This window comes from Phascolarctos cinereus, unplaced genomic scaffold (genome assembly GCF_003287225.1).
Source record: "Phascolarctos cinereus isolate Bilbo 61053 unplaced genomic scaffold, phaCin_HiC Scaffold_9;HRSCAF=440, whole genome shotgun sequence".
NCBI lineage: Eukaryota > Metazoa > Chordata > Mammalia > Diprotodontia > Phascolarctidae > Phascolarctos > Phascolarctos cinereus.
The window spans coordinates 257,877,067-257,896,832 of NW_027556402.1; the positions used below are offsets into that span (position 1 = coordinate 257,877,067).

The following is a 19,766-nucleotide window of genomic DNA, read 5'->3' on the forward strand; positions in this document are numbered from 1 at the left end:
CAGAAAGGATGAACGGGCAACTCGCCTTTGCCACGGGATGCAGTGTCCCCTCAGATGCTCAGGTGCTGGTGTCCACAATGTTGAGAGGGCATGTGAGGACCCGTGGCCGAGGGGCCAGGCCTGCTGCACACCAGCCTGCCCATCTCCATCTGCCCCAGGGGCAGCAGCCTCTCCCCCCATTCCAGGCCCACTACCCACACCCAAGAGACCTTCTTCCTTTTTCCTCCTCTACCCTTCACTCAGGGAAGAGATGCCAGAGAGTAAGGGTATGGTGGTGATGGTGGCATGATCAAAGGTTCTGGCTTCAAATCCTAGCTCCACTACCTATAAGCTGGTGCTATGGGCAAGCAGTTTCACCTCTCTTGACTCAGTTTCCTCAACTGTAAAACATGTGAGACATGTGCCAGGAAAAGAGCCCAGGGTTTGGGAGGCAGAGAATGACCTGTGTTGACTGCCTATATGATCTTGAGCAGATGCCTCCTGTGGTGGGTAAAAGATGAAACAACTGAGGGAGCAGCTTCAGCGTTTCAAACATATCAATTTTTTTTTTTTGGCTAGGCAGTGGGGTTAAGTGACTTGCCCAGGGTCACACAGCTAGTAAGTGTTATGTGTCTGAGGTCGGTTTTGAACTCAGATCCTCCTGAATTCAGGGCTGGTGCTCTATCCACTGTGCCACCTAGCTGCCCCAAGTATATCAATTAAGTAGCACATACCAATTGCCCAACAAACCGGACCAGACCTCTTCAGCTTGGGCCTAGACCCCGAGTAATGGAGGAGACAGACTTTTATACATTAAAAACAATCAAATGAGGCCAATTAATTAAAAACCAATACAACGTTAGGTAACCTGATTTCTAATTTGAGGCAAGATGAGGGACTTTCCAAGTGGGGAGGAAGAGAGCAAACAGGGGCAATTCCCTGAAATGGGAAAAAGAGGTCACCCCCTCCCCCAAAGTGCCTGCAAACGATCCAAGGGACGAGGGCACAGCTGACCCGCCAGGAGGGGCTGGTTTTCAGAGAAGGCGCTGCAGGTGGATAATCGTGAGAAAGCTGCTGGCAGCAGCCTGCCTCTGGCTCGGACCTCACCTCCTCTCCACGGCCCTGTCACCCTGTGGTTGTTTGCTTGGGAGACTGTCAGCTCTCGAGGGCAGGGATTATCACTTCATGCTTATTCCTTCTTGCCTAGCACGTTGGCTCCTGTCTGGTGCTGTTAGGCACCAAATGTTTCCTGAGCTCTGGAGAAGGGGGGGGGAGGGGTCGGTCCTCCGCCTGAGACGATGATCGGTCCTGTGCTCAGAGCTGGGGGCGGCCCTCTGCCCTTTCTCATCCACCTCCTTGCTTGTGACTCATCATTTCATCCGACAAGTGGTTACTAAGCACTGCTGTCTGACAGAGACGTCGATCCTTCCGCTGTCTGGTGCTCGACCCTCTGGCCGGTGCTCGACCCTCTGGCCGGCTCCCTTGCAGAGAGTGCTCTTGGTATGGTTTTTTGGTTTTTGGTTTGGCAATTGGGGTTAAGTGACTTGCCCAAGATCATACAGCTAGTAAGTGTCAAGTGTCTGAGGCCACATTTGAACTCAGGTCTTCCTGACTCCAAGAGAATGTTCTTGGGGCAGGAACTGCCTGCCAGAGGTTTCCCTTCCACAATACTCATGCCCCCTGCCTGGAATACCCTCTCTTCGCCTCCATCTGATAGGAATCTTGGCTTTTTTCAAAGCACAGCTCAGGCACCAGTAGCATTCTCTTCTGTTTGAAATGACTTTGTCTTGCTTTGCATACATTTTGAATTTATTTACTTAGATGTATGTTAAATCAGAACTTCTTGGATACAATGTATATCAGGTTTACTCAGATACATGTTGAATCTTCCTCTCTTCCTGAGGGCAGGGACTGTTTTATTTCTGTCTGTATCCCCAGTAACTAACGAGGGCTTGGCACACGGTAGAGGCTTAATAAATGTTTGCTGAATTGAATCTGTAAAATGATCAAATTGAACCAGTCAGTCACGTGGGTGTGCAGGGGAGGATGCACACCTCTGGCGGGAGGGCTGCCGGACCCGTCTCAGAGCTGCTCATCCACCCTTGGTGTCTTCCTGGCACTTGACTCTCCCCCGTGGCTCCAAGAAGCTGTTGGGAGAGCAGTGGCCACACCCCAATAAACAGTTTAGCAGATGGGCTAAACCAGGTTCAGGGTAACCACCTGGCATCAAAGCCATCAGTAAGTCGGGGGGGGGATGTCCACCCCAAGCACGTGGAGCTTCTCCTGTCAGAGTGGGCAGAGGAGAACAATTTGTGCCAGCGGCCATGAAGGCAGCTTGAAGCAGGTGCTGTGGAGTGCTTAGAGCTTGGTCAGACATCAGAGACCCCAAGGTCATCCCCCGCATCCAGTCATCTTGACTTTCGTCTTACCGCTGGACTCCAGAGATTCTGGAGGCCAGAGTGAGGCTGGTGACCTACCACAATGCCTCACTTAAATCCAATTCATGTGCAAGTCAAGACATCGCCCTGTGAAATCGTTAGTCCTCTTTGAAAACGAAGGACAGACAACCACCAGAGCCGCAATAAGGCACCCACTATGTGCCGGGCACTGTGCGAAGTGCTTTACAAAACTGCATCAGTGCGCTAATGCATCGCTGGCGGATCTGTGAACTATCACGGAAAGTAGTTTAGAGCTATGTCCAAAAAGCGATTCAACTGTGTGTAGCCTGCAACGCAGCAATTCTGCTACTAAGTCTATATACCCCAGAGACATCAAAGAAAGAGGGAAGGGACCCACATGTACAAAAGCATTTATAGCCACTCTTCTGTGGTGGTGGCAAAGAACTGGAATTTGATGGGAAGCCCATCCTCTGGGGAAAGGCTGAACAAGCTGTGCTATGTGATTGTGACAGAATACTATTTTGTAAGAAATGATGAAGGGGATGATTTCAGAGAAACCTGAGGAGACTTGTATGAACTGATGCAGAGCCAGGAGAACAATTTATATAATAATAACAATATTACAAGGATGATCAGCTTTGAAGGACGTTGGTCCTCTGCCCAACACAATGACCAGCCAGAATTCACGAGAACTCACGATGAAGCATGCTGCCCACCTTCTGATAGAGCGCACGCACTCAGACTGCAGGCTGCAACATATATTTTTCAGACATGTCCAATGGGGGGATTTGTTTTGCTTGACCATACATGTTTGTAGCAGGGATTTTGCCTTTCTTTTTTTCTCAATAGGGGAAGGAAAGGGAGGAGAGAGAAAATGTGGATCTTCATTTAAAAAAAAACAAAACTAAAATTAAATCAAAAACAGGTCTGACCATGTCACTTCCCTGCTCATGAAACTCTAGAATCAAATCTAAACTCCCCTGGAATTGAAAGCCCTTCAAAATCTGGTTCCAACCCATGTTTCCCAAATCATTTCATAATACCCTCCTTTACACACCCATTGATCTGGTCAAACTGTCCTTAGAGTACCACATGCATAACACTCTACTTCCCATCTCTGCCATTTGCTCTGACCATCCCCCATGCTTCGAACACCCTCCACCCTCATCTCTGCCTCTTACGATCCTTAGTGATCAGAACAAGACTCAGTGCCCCATTCTCCACATGAAATACCATGTGAAGCCTTTCCTTACCCTCCATCCCAGCTGTTAGCACCCTTCCATCACCTCATAATTAGATAGAGATGCATTATACATTATACACAAATTATACGTTACACACACACACACACACACACTGTCCACTATATGTATATAGGCTTATAGGATCATAGATTTACAACTGGAAAAGCTTGTCTAGCCCAACCTCATTTTATAGATGAGGAAACTGAGGCCCAGAAAGGTGAAGGGCCTTGACCAAAGTCATACAGCATTAGTGGTAGGATTTGAAACCAGGTCTGACGTGTTGTCTCCAATGTGTTCCAACCACTAAGATCAAGCTCATGTAGAGTGTAAGCTCCTTGAGGGCAGAGACCATCCGACTTTTTCCTCATGTCCCCAACGCTGAGCGCTGCGCCCTGTACAGGTAGGCACCTAATAAATGCTTATTGATTGATTGACAGATATCAGGGTAAGTCAACTTGAAAGGGGTCAAGGAATGAGTGGGAAGTGAGGGAGTGGAGTGGAGGGAGAGAATAGAAGCCACTCTCTACAAGTTTTCCAAGGATAGCACTTGCTCTGAAGCAACTATTCCAACCCCCACAGATGCTGACGAATCAGTTCCCCCGAGCATGGCTATTATGACTCCCCTTAGGCTTCTAAGGGTAACTCTAGGGTGTGGGGGGAGGGGAGGGATGTCTTTTCACTGTAGTCACAAGCCTCCGCCAGTGTGCTTCCCCCTCTTGATTCTCAGTAGTTGGCCAAATCTAATCAGCTTTTTTAAAAAAAGTATTCACTGTTGTGGTGTAATTGGCACAAAACCTTCCCCTTCACCAAAGTCAATGACACACTCTCACCAGCACGTCCAAAGTCGAGGGGAAGGTGGGAAGCACTTTTGGTAAAAGGGCAATCCATAGCTCCTAGAAATTCTGTTTGCAGGAGTTCCCAAGATGTTTGCTTGGAGTATAATGTAGTTTCTTGTTTTGTTTTGTCTTTTAATTTTTTTTTCCCTTCTGGGCTCTATATCCAATCTGTCCTTGTCTCCCAGCACAGACACTGCTGTCAGCTATTCCAAAGATGTGCTAAGATGTTGAGAGGAAAGCAGGAAGTCCAGCATCCTCCAGACCCTTAAAGCTCCCAAGATCCTCCTTCAGCCAAAGTGACAGGAAGGGAAGCTGAGGTAAGCCCCCAAGGGTTTCCTTCTCAGAGGTTTCTCTAAAATGCTTCCTGCTGTCTCACCACTGAGTGGAATCCCCAATGCTAACTAGTTCCACGGGCAGGTACAAGCCCCAGAGATAGTAATCAAGCCTCAAATTAGGCTGAGCAAACTTCCCTTCATACCTGTGAAGGTAGGCCTGTTCCCTTCATACCTAGTAAACTACTGAGATGTTTCTCATCTGATAACTACATCAGGGTCATCCCGGAAAGAGGGAGGAGAAGAATCTGCTTTGGGGAGTAGCAGAGGGAGTGGAAGACGATTTCAGGATGGGGAAGAATTGGATTGAGAGGACCGAAGGGAATATGAGGGTGAGAGAAGATGGGTAAGCTTCTTGCAGGGAGGAGCTGGGACATTTTTGTCTTTGCCTTTTATCCCCACCCCTGGGCACAGGGTCACACACAGACTTCTTGTACATAGGAACACAGACAGACGTAGAGCCAGAAGGGACTTGAAGTATCCCTCAGTCATAGGATCTCAGATTTAGGACTAGAAGAAAACTTAGAGGTCATCTAGTCTAACCTTGCCCCTCATTTTACAGATGACAAAACTGAGGTGATGACAAAAGAGAGAAACAAGCATTTATTAAGCACCTACTGTGTGCCAGCCACTTCACAATTACTATCTCATTGGATCCTCACAGCAACCTAGTGAGATAGGTACTATGATTATTCCCATTTTACAGTGGAGGAAATTAAGGCATACAGAGGCTTAGTGACTTTCCCAGGGTCACAAAGACAGTCAATATCTGAGGCTGAATTTGAACCCAGGTCTTCCTCACTCCAGGCCCAGTGCTCTATCCATTCTGGTGCCACCTAGCTGCTTTTTTTTTTTTTGGCAATTGGGGTTAAGTGCCTTACCGAGGATCACACAGCTAGTAAGTGTCAAGCGTTTGGTCTGAGGGCGCATTTGAACTCAGGTCCTCCTAACTTCAGGGCCAGTGCTGTATCCACTGTGCCACCTAGCTGCTCCCCCACCTAGCTGCTTTTAAGGTACTTTTCCAAGATAACACCAGGAGCTGAGGCGGGATTAGAACCCAGAATCTTCTCATGTTAAATCCAGCCACCTTTCCACTGCTGCATGTTGCCTGTAGTCTAACCTCTTCATTTCGTAGATTTCACAGAAGCCCGAAGAGGTGGGGACTTGCCCACTGTCACAAAGTGGCAGAGGTCAGATTCAAACCTGGCCCCCCTCCCCAACTTCCAGTCCCACACTCTTTCAATCAACCAATACGCATTGATTAAGCAACTACTAGACACTGGAGATCAAAGACAAAAGTGAATTAGAGCTGTCTGTCCTCTCTGAGCTGCTATTTGACAGGGGAGAGACCATATGCCCACAAAGAAGTCTACAGAAAATAAATGCATGGGCAGCAACTAGGTGGCGCAGTGGGTAGAGCACCGGCCTTGTAATCAGGAGGATCTGAATTCAAATCTAGCCTCAGAACATGTGACACTGGCTGTGAGATCCTGGGCGGGTCACTTAACCCCATTGCCTAGCAAATAAACAAATAAACAAATATATGGTGTTTTGTGCCCATCTGCTTCCCCAACCAAGGATCCTGGCTCTCAGTCACCCCCAGGTTTTAGGTTCTGAAGTTCAGGTTGTGTGAGATGGCTGAGTCCCTTTCAAGCTCACTCAGGAGGTATTTACTTTGTGATTATTGAATCTAATGGAATAGCTGTCTTCAAACACCTCATGGCAGAAGACCTAGATCAATCCCTTAGCTCGGGCTGACCTAGAACTCGTTTACAAAAGATGCAAATTTCAGTTCCCTCGGAGAGAGAGCTTCCTTACAAAGAGGACTGTCCAAAGTTGAAGGGGGAGGGGAGAAGTTTGACCTTGAATAGGAAGAAGACTCTGTGTGTGTGTGTGTGTGTGTGTGTGTGTGTGTGTGTGCGCGCGCGCGCGCGCACGCCTGCTTATGTCTTTGTCTTACAACCCTCCCCCATATCCCCACATCTCAGACCCCTTTGTACCTCCAGGGCCATACACGAATGTGAGTTCAGGGAGATTTTGTTAACAGCTGAGGGGAGATTCCTAGGGAGCTCGGCAGCAAGTCACCAAGAGTGTCCCCTCCCCTTGGGGGGCCGTGGCAGGGGCAGGGGTGCCTTTTGTACAGAAGTAGGACTAGATGGCTGCCACTCTACTGTTCTGTGCCTTCTGATCTAGCCTTGCTCAGCCCCTCTATCTTGGGAGTGGTGGGTGGGGAAAGTAAGCAGACTGAAAGCAGCATAACCTAATCAATCACTCAATCTTGGGCTCACAGATTGTGAGGTGACAGGGACCCTTGCTGTCATCCTGTTCAACTCCTTTGTTTTATAGATGAGGAAACTGAGTCTTGGAACCAGGATTTGAATTCAGGTCCTGTCCCAATCCAGTGTTTTTTCCAAAGCCCCATTCTGTTTTTTGTTTGTTTGTTTGTTTGTTTTTGTTTTTTGGCAAGGCAATGGGGTTAAGTGACTTCCCCAGGGTCACACAGCTAGTAAGTGTCAAGTGTCTGAGGCCAGATTTAAACTCAGGTCCTCCTGACTCCAGGGCCCGTGCTCTATATCCACTGCGCCACCTAGCTGCCCCAAAAGCCCCATTCTGTGAAAGCCCTAATCAATACTTATCAGGCACCTAGTATGTACCAGGGACCAAAAATACAGAGGAAAAATTGAAATGTCTCTTCCCTGGAGAGCTTACATTCCATCAAGGAAAACAACGTACAGATATACATATATATGTATATATGAATGTATGTATGTATGTATGTATGTATGTATGTATGTATCTCTATATATATGTGTATGTTTGAACACATGCACACACAGGCACTGGGGGGTGGGGGAGAATCAGGAAAAGCCCCATGGAAGAGGGGGCAGGAGCTGAGGCTTGAAGGATAATGGAGATTCCAACAGACTGTGGAGCTCGGGGAGTGCCCCGGGCACCCCGGCCTGGGGCATCGGCAGCATAAAGGCCATGTACAATCTAGACAAGGACCTCCTAGAAGGCCAGTCTGACTGCACGGTGGTTGTGGAAAAGGGAGTTCTGTGTGATAAGGCTGGAGAGCTAGAATGGGGCCTGCTTGTGAAGGGCTTTGAATGACCCCTGGGGGAAAGCCAGGGCTGGCCCCTCTGCTAAGCCTCCTCCAGGCTGCCCTGGGTGATCTTCTCCAGCCCGAAGAGACTCCTGTCCTCAGACCCCTCAGGCCTCTCTGTCTGACCTCTGCTGTGCACACAAGCATTTTCTTCCTAGCATCTTCCTTATTTGCATCAGCTCTGAAACTCCCCAGCTCAGGGACAGGGTTATTTTCCATCTTTGCAGCCCAGGGCCTAGCACAGAGCAAGCCACAGCAAGCGTGAGACACTTCCTAGGCTTGGCCAGGCAGCCTGACTCTGGCCCTCGGATCCTGAGGGCATAGCATCATATATCTGGAGCTGGAGGAACCCTTGGGGGGGTCATCAAGTCCAATCCCCTCAGTTGGCAGATGAGGAAACTGAGGCTGAGAGGGGGGGTGGCATGCACAGGGTGACAGAGCTGTAAAAGTCTGAGCAGGATTTCTGATGTCAAGCCCTGAGCTCCACCCACTGTATCGCTTGGCTGCAGTGAGGCCTGCTGGGCCTGAAGGCGGAGAACAGGCCCCTGTCCAGGGCTTTGGGGGCCAGGACTGAAGCTTGGGCCCAGCTTCCGGTATAGGCTGCTCAAAGGCACTGATTTCGACACTCCTTCCTGCTGGGCTGAGGCAAAGGGCCTTCTTCGCAAAAAAAAAAAAAATCTCTCTGTGGCAAATCCCCAGGGTGGGTGAGGATCTGGAGGATCTGTGCCCTCAGCTCTCATGCCTATCCTCCACCTTCTAGGGGACCGTGGCCTAACCCGTGCAGATGCCGCTTCCGACGTCCGGGGCTTCCACCCCAGCATAAGCACTGCCCCCCTCCCCCACCCCCAGCAGCCCCGATCCTTGTCCAGTCACTGTCCTCCTCCTGGGTCCTCGCCCCAGCCGTGGCCCAGGCTGAGGCTGAGGACGCCTCTGGGATTCTAGGCATCTCGGGGGCGGGGGGTGGGGTCCCCTGGGCCATTCCGAGAGCACGCGAGCGAGCCCCACTGGGCGCAGGGCGCTGGGCGGGGGCGGGCACAGCCAAACAGCCCTAGCCCGCCTCTGGCAACCTCTTCCTTCTCCTCCCTCAAATCTGGGGGACCAGGAGAAGACTAATGCCGCCGCCTGCTGGAGGCAGGGGGGGACACAGCGCAGCGAGGAACCCCCTCAATCTTCCGGCTCTCGGAGAGCCCCAGCCCAGTCCGGGCGCATCCTAGGGCGGGGCTCTTCGGACCGGTCTGGGCTCCTGGGTGAGACGGGGGCAGCCTCTGGTCCGTCTGTGCTCGGGTGCACTGACCCCCGAGCCGGGGGACCTGGAGAGCCCACCCCTCTCCTCCCCTGCACCCCACCTTCTGGTTCCCCCCTCCCCCCAGCAAAGGGCGGGATGCTAGCCTGACAGTCTGGGGATCCCGAGGGGGAGCTCGCCCCCCGGCGGCGGCCAGGGGCAGGACGAGGGGGAGGGGGGCCCAGGGGCCCCCGCCCCTTCCCGCCTCCCCTCGGCCCCTCCCCCTCCTCCCTCCTTCCCTGCGTCCGCCCTGACAGCCACAGCCGCGTTGTGTCTGCGGGGCCGCTGCGGCTGCGGCTGCGGGGCTGGGGGCAGCGGAGCTGCCGCGGGGGCTCCGCTCCCCGGGACCCCCGCCGGTCCAGGGTCAGGGTCAGGGCCGCCCAGCCGCGCCCCCGCCCCGTCTGGCTCCGCCCGCCCGCCCACCCGGCGGCCCCGCCGGGGATGCGGCGGAGGCGGCGGCGGAGGCGGAGGCCGTGGCTCTGAGGCCGAGCATGGCCGGCCCCGGCCCGACCTACCCGCTCCACCGGCTCGTTTGGGCCAACCGGCACCGTGAGCTGGAGGCCGCGCTGCACAGCCGCCAGGTGAGGGAGGCCCGCCGGGCCCTGACCGCCCCCTCCAGCCCAGGGCGCCCGCGACCCCCCAGCCCGGCGCGCCTGGCCCCCACCCCCAGCCTTGGCCACCCGTGCTCCCACCCCAAGTAGTCTCCCGACCCCCACCCCCACCCCCATCCCGGCCCAGGAGTACGTGGTTCACCCCACCCCTCCTCCCAGCCCGCTGACAACTGGCCCCAAAGGTCTGGCCACAGAGGCCGGGGCAAGGCTCCGGAGCCTATCTTCAAACTTTCCATCCCTGGGGGCGGGCCTCCTGCTGGCCCCTCCACCCCCGGTCACCACCTGCACCGCAGACCTCCTCTTGGTCGTCAGAGCCCAGCTCTCCACCCCATCGCTCCCCATTCCCGGTCCGGCTTTGGTAGCACACTCCACCGTACCCTCCCCCTCTCTGCAGCCAGCCAAGCTCCATGATGACTAGGTTAGGCTCTCGACTTCCTCTGCTGGGCTTCCTGGCCCCAGGGTGCTAGCCCCCTTGTCCGGGTCTGCCAGCCTCTCGCTGGGTCTCCTCGTCTCCAAGGCACTGCCTCCCTCTCTGCAGCACGACATTGAGTCAGTGGATCCTCGGGGTCGGACCCCCCTGGAGCTGGCCGTGTCCCTGGGGAACTTGGAGTCAGTGCGAGTACTGCTCCGGCACAATGCCAACGTGGGCAAGGAGAACCGCCAGGGCTGGGCAGGTACCTGATGGGGAAGCTGCTTAGGAAGGGTGAGGAGGATGGGATGCTGGGGTGGCCTTCCCAGCCTGACCCAGCCGACCTTTCCAGTCTCACCTCCTGCTTCTTCCCTTGGCACCATCCCCCCTCGCCCCAGCCAAGCGAGGTACTGGGTTGGCCTTGGAATCAGGTCGATGTGGGTTTGAATCCTGATACTTGCTAGCTGTGTGACCCTGCACAAGTGACTCGACCTCTCTGGGTCTCAGCTTCCTCAGCTGTAAAATGAGGGCATTGGACATGACCTCTGAGGTCCCTTCCAGCTCGAAAAGCACAATCTTGTGAGTGCTGGCCTGAGAGTCAGGAGACCCAGCTTCTCATCCTGCCGTTCCAGCCAATTGCCTTCTGATCTTAGACAAGCCACTTCGACTTCCCTAGGCCTCCTTCCTCCTCTAACGGGAAGGGATTGAATCAGGTGCTTTCAGAAGTCCTTCCAACTTGGCAATTCTGGGAGCTCCCTGTCCCCCTCAGGGCCTTTCTCCTTCCCAGTGTCCTGTTGAGACTTTCAAGGCACAGTTTGGATTCCAATTATTTTGTTTTCCTTTCCTCCTAGTCCCCCTGTCCCCTCCCTGGCCCTTCCTGCTTCTCCATGGCCCTTGTCACACCCAGCCCAGGAGCCTGCACTCAGGACGTCAGGAATGGACGGTTGGGTGGCTGGGAAGGCCATGGGCAGTGTGGGCCAGATGAGGGTGGGAATGGCGCTGAGGGGGCAGGTGGCAGATGCCTAACTGATGGGCCCGCTCTGTAGTCCTTCAGGAGGCTGTCAGTACCGGGGATCCTGAGATAGTCCAGCTGGTACTGCAATACCGGGATTACCAGCGGGCCACCCAGAGGCTGGCAGGCATCCCTGAGCTCCTCAACAAGCTTTGTCAGGTACAGGGGTGCCAGCTGGGCAGACAAGTGGGAACTGGCCCCAGGGAGGGAGGGAGGGGTGCATGCCTGCCCGTGCCCAGGGTGCCATTGCAAGCGTGGACAGTAACAAGACCCTGTTCTTATAGCAGCAGTCCTGAGAGAGAGGCCAGGCAAGACTCATTTCCCCATTTTACAGATGGGGAAAGTGAGGTTCAGAGAGAAGTGAAGTCCCCTAAAACCACAGAGTTTGTTGGTGTCTGGTCCTGATTGGACTCTTCCCTGAGAACAGGTTTTGCTGGGAGAAGAGAGAGATCATTAATTGTACACACACACACCCCTGTACCCCCATTTCTATAGACTCGGGAGTTTATAAGCACTTTCCTTATACCCCGGTGCAGTAGGTAGTGCAAAGATTGTTTTATACCTGAGGAAACAGGCACATAGAAAGTGTCCCTTGCCCAAAGTATATGAGGTAGGATGGGGACCTAGGTTGCTTCTGACTTCAAGCTTTTCCCCCACTGCTCCGCAGGATGAAAAGGGGCTGGATATTTCCTGGAGAGGGCAATATCAGGGAAAGGCCATGGAGTTGAGGGATGGGGCAGCTTGGTGGGAGGGGGTCAGGATCTTCTGCTGCTTCACAGTTTGCTGGTGGGGCCAGCTCTGGACCCCGGAGCAGGGGGCCGGGGAAGTCACCTCCTCTGAGCTGCCCTAACCTGCTCCTCCCAGTCTCAGGGAATCAATCCCTAACAGGTAGGTGCCTTCTGTCTATCCCAGGCACCCGATTTCTATGTAGAGATGAAGTGGGAATTCACCAGCTGGGGTAAGTGGAGACTGGGGGGGGGTGCCCCTGGGGTGGGAGTTGGCCAATGTGAGGGCCCAGCCCTGTGCCCTGTGCCAAGTCGAGCCCTCTCTAGCTCCTGACCCCATGCCCACAGTGCCCCTCGTGTCAAAGATGTGCCCAAGTGACGTGTACCGCGTGTGGAAGCGTGGCCAGAGTCTGCGTGTGGACACCAGCCTCCTGGGCTTTGAGCACATGACTTGGCAGCGGGGCCGACGGAGCTACATCTTCAAGGGCCAGGGTGAGAGAAAAGGGGAGACTGGGCAGGCCTGGCATCTGTCCCAGGCTGGGCTGGGTACCCTTCCTCCTGCCCTCTCATCTGGCCCCATTCCTACACCCCTTGGAGCCTAGGCTGGGATCACGGGCCAGGGTCACTGACTCAAGCTCCCTCCAGAGGCCGGCGCCCTGGTGATGGAGGTGGACCATGACCAGCAGGTGGTGCGCACGGAGACCCTGGCGTTGGCCCTACACGAGCCCGAGGCACTGCTGGCAGCCATGCAGCCCAGCGAGGAGCATGTGGCCAGCCGGCTTACCTCCCCCATCGTGTCTACCTACCTGGACACTCGGAATGTCGCCTTTGAGAGGTCAGCCCCAAACTAGGAGCGGGGAGGAGGGAGGGACTCCCGGGCCTGGCTGTGGGCAATGGCATCGGGAGCTGGTGACCCTCGGTGAGTGACTTTACTTTTCTATGCCTCAGTCGCCTCATTTGTAAAATGAGGTTTTTAAAAAAAAACAAAAACTTGCCCTGCCTACCTTACAGGGTTGTGAATTTTTCTAGCCAGAAAGTGCTATAAAAAGGTGACTTAAAAAAAAAAGATTGACTGAAGAAAAGGTCAGTTTCCCCATCTGTAAAATAAAGGGGTTGAACAAGGGGGCCTCTCTAATCCCCTTCCAGCTCTGTCTTTGACCTTTCACCTTATATCCCAGAGCCTCATTTTCCCTCTCTGTAAAAACCAGAGGATTATACATGATGGCCCCTGAGGCTGCTTCTGGCTCTAGCTGTCCCAGCGTAGGATCCCGTAGAGCCAGCCAGTGCTGGGCACAGGGTAAGGAAAGGGACTTCCCCAAGGGGGAGCAGTGTTCCCTGGCCTGCTCCATGTCCCCTTCTACCATGTAGAGTCCAGCTGCTGCCCCAGTAGCTAGCTATGGCTGAGGCCCAGGAGACAGGGGTCAGTGCTTAGGGATGGGCAAGCTCCTAGCCTCCTACATTCTAGCCTAAATTAATTTCTTTTTTTCTTTTTTTTTTTAAGGCAATTGGGATTAAGTGACTTGCCCAGGGTCACACAGCTAGTAATGTCAAGTGTTTGGTCTGAGGTCGGATTTGAACTCAGGTCCTCCTGACTTCAGGGCCGGTGCTCTATCCACTGCACCACTTAGCTGCCGCAATTAATTTCTCCACAGAATATCTTCTAGTATTATAAGCAGTGAGCTCGAGGCTAGCCCAAATGAGCTGGGGTAGCCTGGAAACCTTACCACTTACTATAACATTGTTTCTATAGGAAAGTGTGGGTAGGAGTGGAGGAAGAATGGACTTGAGAGTCTGGGGAGAGGATCTTCACTGAAACGCCTTGGTCCCTTATAGGAACAAATGCGGGATCTGGGGCTGGCGGTCGGAGAAGCTAGAAGTTGTCAGTGGCTATGAGGCCAAGGTAGGGAGTGGGAAGGGGCTCTGGGGGTGAGGGGATGGGGGCAGCGTCTGGCCAAAGAGCCCCACCTTTTCTACCCTGACCCTCCCTGCCCCCTAATCCCAGAGCTTCCACCAGGCAGTCTCATGCCAGTGCTGTTGCTGATACCCTGGGAAAACTGTGGCCTTCCCAAAGTAAAAATCCTGGCCCTGTCTTCCTCTCAGGGCTGGTGTGAGGACCCCTGAGATGATTGATGGGGAGGATTGGGCAAGTCACTTAATGGCCTGGCCTCAGTTTCCTCATCCGTAAAATCAGAGTCGGACTAGATGAGGCCTTCTCCAACTCTCAGTCTGTGACTATGACGGGTGCTCAGCCCTGAAACGGCCTGGTCTTCTATGGGAGTGACTGCCATCTCCTGCCTCCTGTCTTCTTCATGTGGCCACCCCAGGAGGGACTCAGACTTACCGTGGCCTGGGAATGTAGGGTGGGGAGGGGAGGGGCACTGGCTTGGGCTGAGTCTGGGGGCTGCCCCCAATCCCTGAGCCCTAGCTCATGTCAGGGTCTGTTTCTTCTCCCCCCACCCCACCCCAGGTATACAGTGCCAACAACGTGGAGCTTGTGACGAGGACCCGGACGGAACATCTCTCTGATCAGGACAAGGCCAGGACCAAAGGTAAACCCAGGTGCGCCCACCTGCCCGCCACCTTCCTAGAGCAGGACAGGCCCCTCTCAGCCACTGATATGCAGTGGGATGTTGGCTGAGGCACTTCCTTTCTCGGGCCTCACTGGCGTCATCTGATGAATGGGGCTAATGAAAACAATCACAGCAATCATAGCGGAGCACTTTCTATGTGCCAGGTACTGTGTAAGCACTTTACGATCATAATCTCATTTGGTCTTCACAACAACCCTGGGAGGTAGGGGTTATGGTTATCCCCATTTTACAGATGAGGAAACAGAGGCAAGCAGCGTTTATGGTAACTTGCCCAAGGTCCCAAAGCTAGGCTGGATTTGAACTCAGGTCTTCCTGAGTCCAGTACCAACGCTCCGTGTACTGTGGCGTCCCCTCGTGGCCCTCCATTGCACCTCTTCTGCTGGAGGAATGAAATTGGCAGGAAATCACACAAACTTGTTTTCATAAGTTCAGTTGGGTGTTCAGATTCATACTGGCATCTAGGTGGTGTCACACACCTGCCCACACCACCAAATGCACTCACTGGTTCAGTCGTGCATTTATTAAGTGCCTACTGTATACCAGACACTGAGTCCCCACCTTCAGTGAGCTTCAATTCTGCTGGTTGGGAAAGCTCCATGGCATTCCCCGTTGTCCACCCACCAGTCCCATGCCAGGCAGGGGCCCTAGCTGGAGAGCGGGAGAGGCTGGACCAGGGGGCTGAGGGAAGGCTGTTCTCATGGGCTCTTCTGTTCATGCAGGGGGGAAGACACCCTTCCAGTCCTTCCTGGGGATGGCCCAGCAGCACTCAGTCCACAACGGGGTGAGCAAGGGCCGGCCAGGCCTGTGGCCCCTTTCTCCGTGGGTGCTCAGGCCTGAGGAGTTGTGGCCGGCCCTTGGGCCAGAGAGTTGGGTGGTGGGCCTGAGGGCTGGGCGAGGGGAGTTGCAAAGGCTGAGCGCTTTTCCTGGGGTGGGCTGGGGCAGGCCCCTGTGCTGCAGTCAGCTAGTCCCACCAACCCCACGGCCATCTCCCCGGAAGAGTACTTTGACCCCAACTTCAGCCTGGAGGCAAGGAACATTGGCCGTCCCATCGAGATGTCCAGCAAAGTGCAGCGGTAGGCTTGTCCTTCCATCTCCTTGTCCCCTCCTGGCCCCAGACTTTCTCCCCCTTCCCCTTTGCATGGATCCCCAGTTCCACAATTCTGTCCTGAGTACTGCTCTAGGCCCAGCCTGGTGCCAGGCTCTGCAGAGGATAGAAACCCTGGGGCAGGAGAACAGGGCTGGGGGCCAAGCCTGGCTGGGTCAGTGGCCCTGACCAGTCTGGGAAGGTTTATCCCAGGTAAACGGATCCTGCAGCTTCCCTCAAATCTGAAACTGGCTGGGGTCTAGGGTGCAGGGTCTAAGCAGTTGTGATAGACCAAGGCTGGTCTGGCAGGTTCAAGGCCACCCTCTGGCTGAGCGAGGAGCACCCCCTGTCTCTGGGTGACCAGGTGACACCCATCATCGACCTCATGGCCATCAGCAATGCCCACTTTGCCAAACTTCGAGACTTCATCACCTTGCGCTTGCCACCAGGCTTCCCTGTCAAGATTGGTGAGGAGGGATGTAGAAAGGTGGGGTGGGATGGGCTGCAGGGGATGGGGTTTCTGTCTGTGTGGGAGTCCTGACCCCCCTGATCACTGTCACTTACCTATGTGACCTCGTATCAATTAGTAAGCACCTACTGTTTGCCCGGCATTTTATACGGTCTTGGGGATGCAGAGATGAAGGGAAACTGTCCCTGTTCCCAAAGAGCTTAGTCTGTCTAGGGAAGACAACATATCCATGTGTGGGCATATAAAAGCTAAACACAAAATGGATGCAAGGAATGGGCGAGGCATGAGAAAAGGTCTCAGGAGCTGGGGATACAAGAAAAGCAAACAGCCCCCCAGAAATATTGTAATGGGGGGCACTGCATGTAAATAACAAGGTCCACACCAGATGGAGACAGACTAGATGGGAGGGAATATGAGAGAGAGGGGCCTTAGTAGTGGGAAGAGGTGAAGGAGACAGAAGAAAACTCACCCGCAAAGTGAGATTTGTGTCCACGCCTATGCCTGGGCTGGGAACAAGCCTGGGGAGGGGAGGGAGTGACCGGGGCTGGGGGTGAGCCCCAGGGGGAGAGTGGGGGCGTGATGGGGCTGGGGGGAGCCACTTGGGGGGGGTCATGGCTCCGGTCTTCTGTTGGCTCAGGGCCTGGCTCTGCTGTCCCCTCAGAGATCCCCTTATTCCATGTGCTCAATGCCCGGATCACTTTCAGCAACCTGTGTGGCTGTGATGAGCCTCTGAGCTCTGTGTGGGTGCCGTCTCCCAGCCTGAGGTCCACAGAGTCCACCAGCCCTGCCGCCGGTATAGCCTGGGAGGGAGAAGGGGAGGATACATGGTGGGGAGGACCCTGTGAGGTGGGGAAGAGAGTGGGGAAAATTGAGGTTTTCCCTTCCCCAGGGAGCCCCCTTTCCCTGTGAGGTGGACCCCGCCGTGTTTGAGGTACCCGAGGGGTACAGCGTGCTGGGTGCTGGGCATAGTGAGCCCCTGAGGGATGAAGATGACGACCTTCTACAGTTTGCCATCCAACAGAGCCTGCTAGAGGCTGGGACTGAGACAGAGCAGGTAAAAGACAGGGTAGGACTTGGCACCCAAGTGGAGGAAGGCTAGGTGGGGATCTCTGTAGGCTGGAGGGGGCAGCAGCCAAGGGACTCTTTTTGTTCCCAGGGCCTGGAAGAGGCAAGCATGGCGGCCAGTCCAAGTCTGTCCATCCTAGCACTCGGGGGGCCCAGAGTGTGGGTGGGATGAAGGGTTTGGGATGTGGGGTCAAAGTGAGGCAGGAGACAGATCCCTGACCAAGAAACCTTCCCTTCCCTTTCCCTTCCCTTTTCCCCTTCCCTTTCTCCCTTTCCCCTTTCCCTTTTTCTTTTTCCCTTTCCCTTTCTCATTTCCTTTTCCCCTTTCCCTTCCCTTTTCCCCTTCCCCCTTTTCCCTTTCACTTCCCTTTCCCCTTTTTCCTTTTCCCTTTCCTTTTCCTTTACCCTTTCCCTTCCTTTTCCCCTCCCCTTTTCCCCTTTCACTTCCCTTCCTTCCTCCTTTCCCCTTTCCCTTTTCCCTTTTCCTTCCCTTTCCCCTTCCCCTTTTTCCCTTTCCCTTTCTCTTTTCCTTTTTCCCCTTTCCCTTCCTTTTCCCCCTTTTCCCTTTTCCCTTTCCTTTTTCCTCTTCCTTTTCCCCTTCCCTTTTTCCCTTTCACTTCCCTTTCCCCTTTTTCCTTTTCCCTTTCCTTTTCCCTTTCCCTTTCCCTTCCTTTTCCCCTCCCCTTTTCCCCTTTCACTTCCCTTCCTTCCTCCTTTCCCCTTTCCCTTTTTCCCTTTCCCTTCTCTTTCCCCTTCCCCTTTTTCCCTTTCACCTTTCCCTTTTCCTTTTTCCCTTTCCCTTTCTCTTTTCCTTTTTCCCCTTTCCCTTCCCTTCCCTTTCCCCGTTCCTTTTTACTTTTCCTTTCCCCTTTCCTTTTTCCTCTTCCTTTTCCCCCTTCCCTTTTTCCCTTTCCCTTCCCTTTCCCCCTTTTCCCTTTCCCCTTCCCCTTTCCTTTTTCCTTTTCCTTTTTCCCCTTCCCCTTTTCCCTTTCACTTCCCTTTCCCTTTTCCTTTTCCCTTTCTCTTTTCCTTTTCCTCTTTTCCTTCCCTTTCTCTTTTCCTTTTTCCCTTTCACTTCCCTTCCCTCTCCCCGTTCCTTTTTACTTTCCCTTTCCCTTTTCCCTTTCCCCTTTCCTTTTCTCTTCTCTTCTTCTTGCAGGTGACCATCTGGGAAGCTCTGACTAACACCCGGTCAGGCCCAGACCTCCACTCTCCCCCACCTGCCTATGAGGAGCAGCTGCAGCTGGAGCGGTGAGCCCCCCACCTCCTCCCATTCCTGAGGGTTTTTTCTGCCCCCTCATTGCCACCACCACCACCACCGTCAGGGGCCTGTAACTCTCCTGGGTGGAATGTTGTGGGGGCAGCTGGGGGGGGCTGTCCCACAGTGACAGTACCCCTCAATCCTCTCAAGGTCACCTCTCTGTCTCTAGGATGGGGGAGTTTCGGGGAAGGAGGATGGAAAGGAAGGTATGGCCCGAGGCTATCTGGGGGCCAGGGGTGGGACAAGACATTTATGCCCTTGAGGTAAAGGTGGACTGTCTCTCCCCCCTGTTCACCAGGGCCTTTGGGCCTTCTCTCTAACATAGGCACCTTGACTCAGCCCCCATCAACCCCTTAGTGTGAAGGAATCTGACGCGTTTGTAAAGGCTTTCCTTCAGTGCCATCTGGCCAGCTGCTAGTCTTTCTATAGAGCTACCTCTGCTTTCCCCCTTCCCAGCTCAGCGTCCTGGGTTGGCTCAGGAAGGTAGTAGGAATGGGACCCCAAGACCCTGCCTCTTCTCTTCCTCTGGGCCCTGGAGCCCTCTTAAAGGGGTCTCTCACTATAGGGAGGCAGGGAGGGGTTCCTATGCTACCCAGTCCCTGTTAGCATCTGCTCCTCTCCACACCTTGGCAGGGCCCTCCAGGAGAGCCTGCTGCCACCTTCAGAACCTGGGGGCCTGGGGTCCCCTCGCCTGACTCCTGCCTCCCTGAGCCCCCCCAGCTTCGACGAGCAGCTCCGCCTGGCCCTGGAACTGTCCTCCCGGGAGCAGGAGGAGAGAGAGAGGAGGGGGCAGCAGGAAGAGGAGGAGCTGCAGCGAATTCTGCGGCTCTCCCTCACTGACCACTGAACTGCCCAGTCAGGATGGAGGGACACTGCCCAGGCCAGGCCTCATGCCTGGCTTTTATAATTTATTTATTTATGAACTGCTGACCAGCTAGGGGAGGGGTTGGGGGTCAGGGGTTGCCCAAGATGGAGGTAGGGGATGGAAATAAATTAGAAACCAGCCTGTGGCTCGGCCGTGCTCTGTGGGACCTGGGGGAGGGTTGGGAGGGCTTCATGACTCTCTCCCTAGTATCCCGCCTGAGAACAAGGAGTCCCAGTGATTTACCAAAGCCCCCCACTGCCTCCCCAGCCCAAGAGGCCTACCAGATGTGCCTTTCTTCCCCTTTGCCTTCCTGCTCCCTCCCTATTCACAAGTGCCTACTGTGTGCAGGGCCCCAGCCCCTCCTGAGCTCCGAATACAAACAGGCATAATTTAATGACTACCTACGGAAAGAGGAAAGAAAGCGGTGGATCTCTGAGACCCTTGGGGTCAGGCCCTAAGCTCCTGATGATTCAGTCTAACCCAGTTCAGAAGAGGACTA

At 54.2% G+C, this 19,766-nt stretch overlaps 1 protein-coding gene across 1 annotated transcript; it reads left to right on the forward strand.

Annotated features, from left to right (window-relative positions):
- Nucleotides 1-9,404: 9,404 nt before the first annotated feature.
- Nucleotides 9,405-19,412, forward strand: ANKRD13D (ankyrin repeat domain 13D). The gene is made up of 15 exons (XM_078148733.1): nt 9,405-9,756; nt 10,325-10,460; nt 11,242-11,366; nt 12,120-12,165; nt 12,281-12,424; nt 12,578-12,767; nt 13,766-13,832; nt 14,400-14,481; nt 15,243-15,304; nt 15,466-15,596; nt 15,917-16,074; nt 16,738-16,874; nt 16,966-17,130; nt 18,301-18,392; nt 19,036-19,412. Exons 1-15 carry the CDS (start codon nt 9,667-9,669, stop codon nt 19,247-19,249), a joined length of 1,839 nt encoding a protein of 612 aa, XP_078004859.1. The 5' UTR covers nt 9,405-9,666; the 3' UTR covers nt 19,250-19,412.
- Nucleotides 19,413-19,766: the final 354 nt, after the last annotated feature.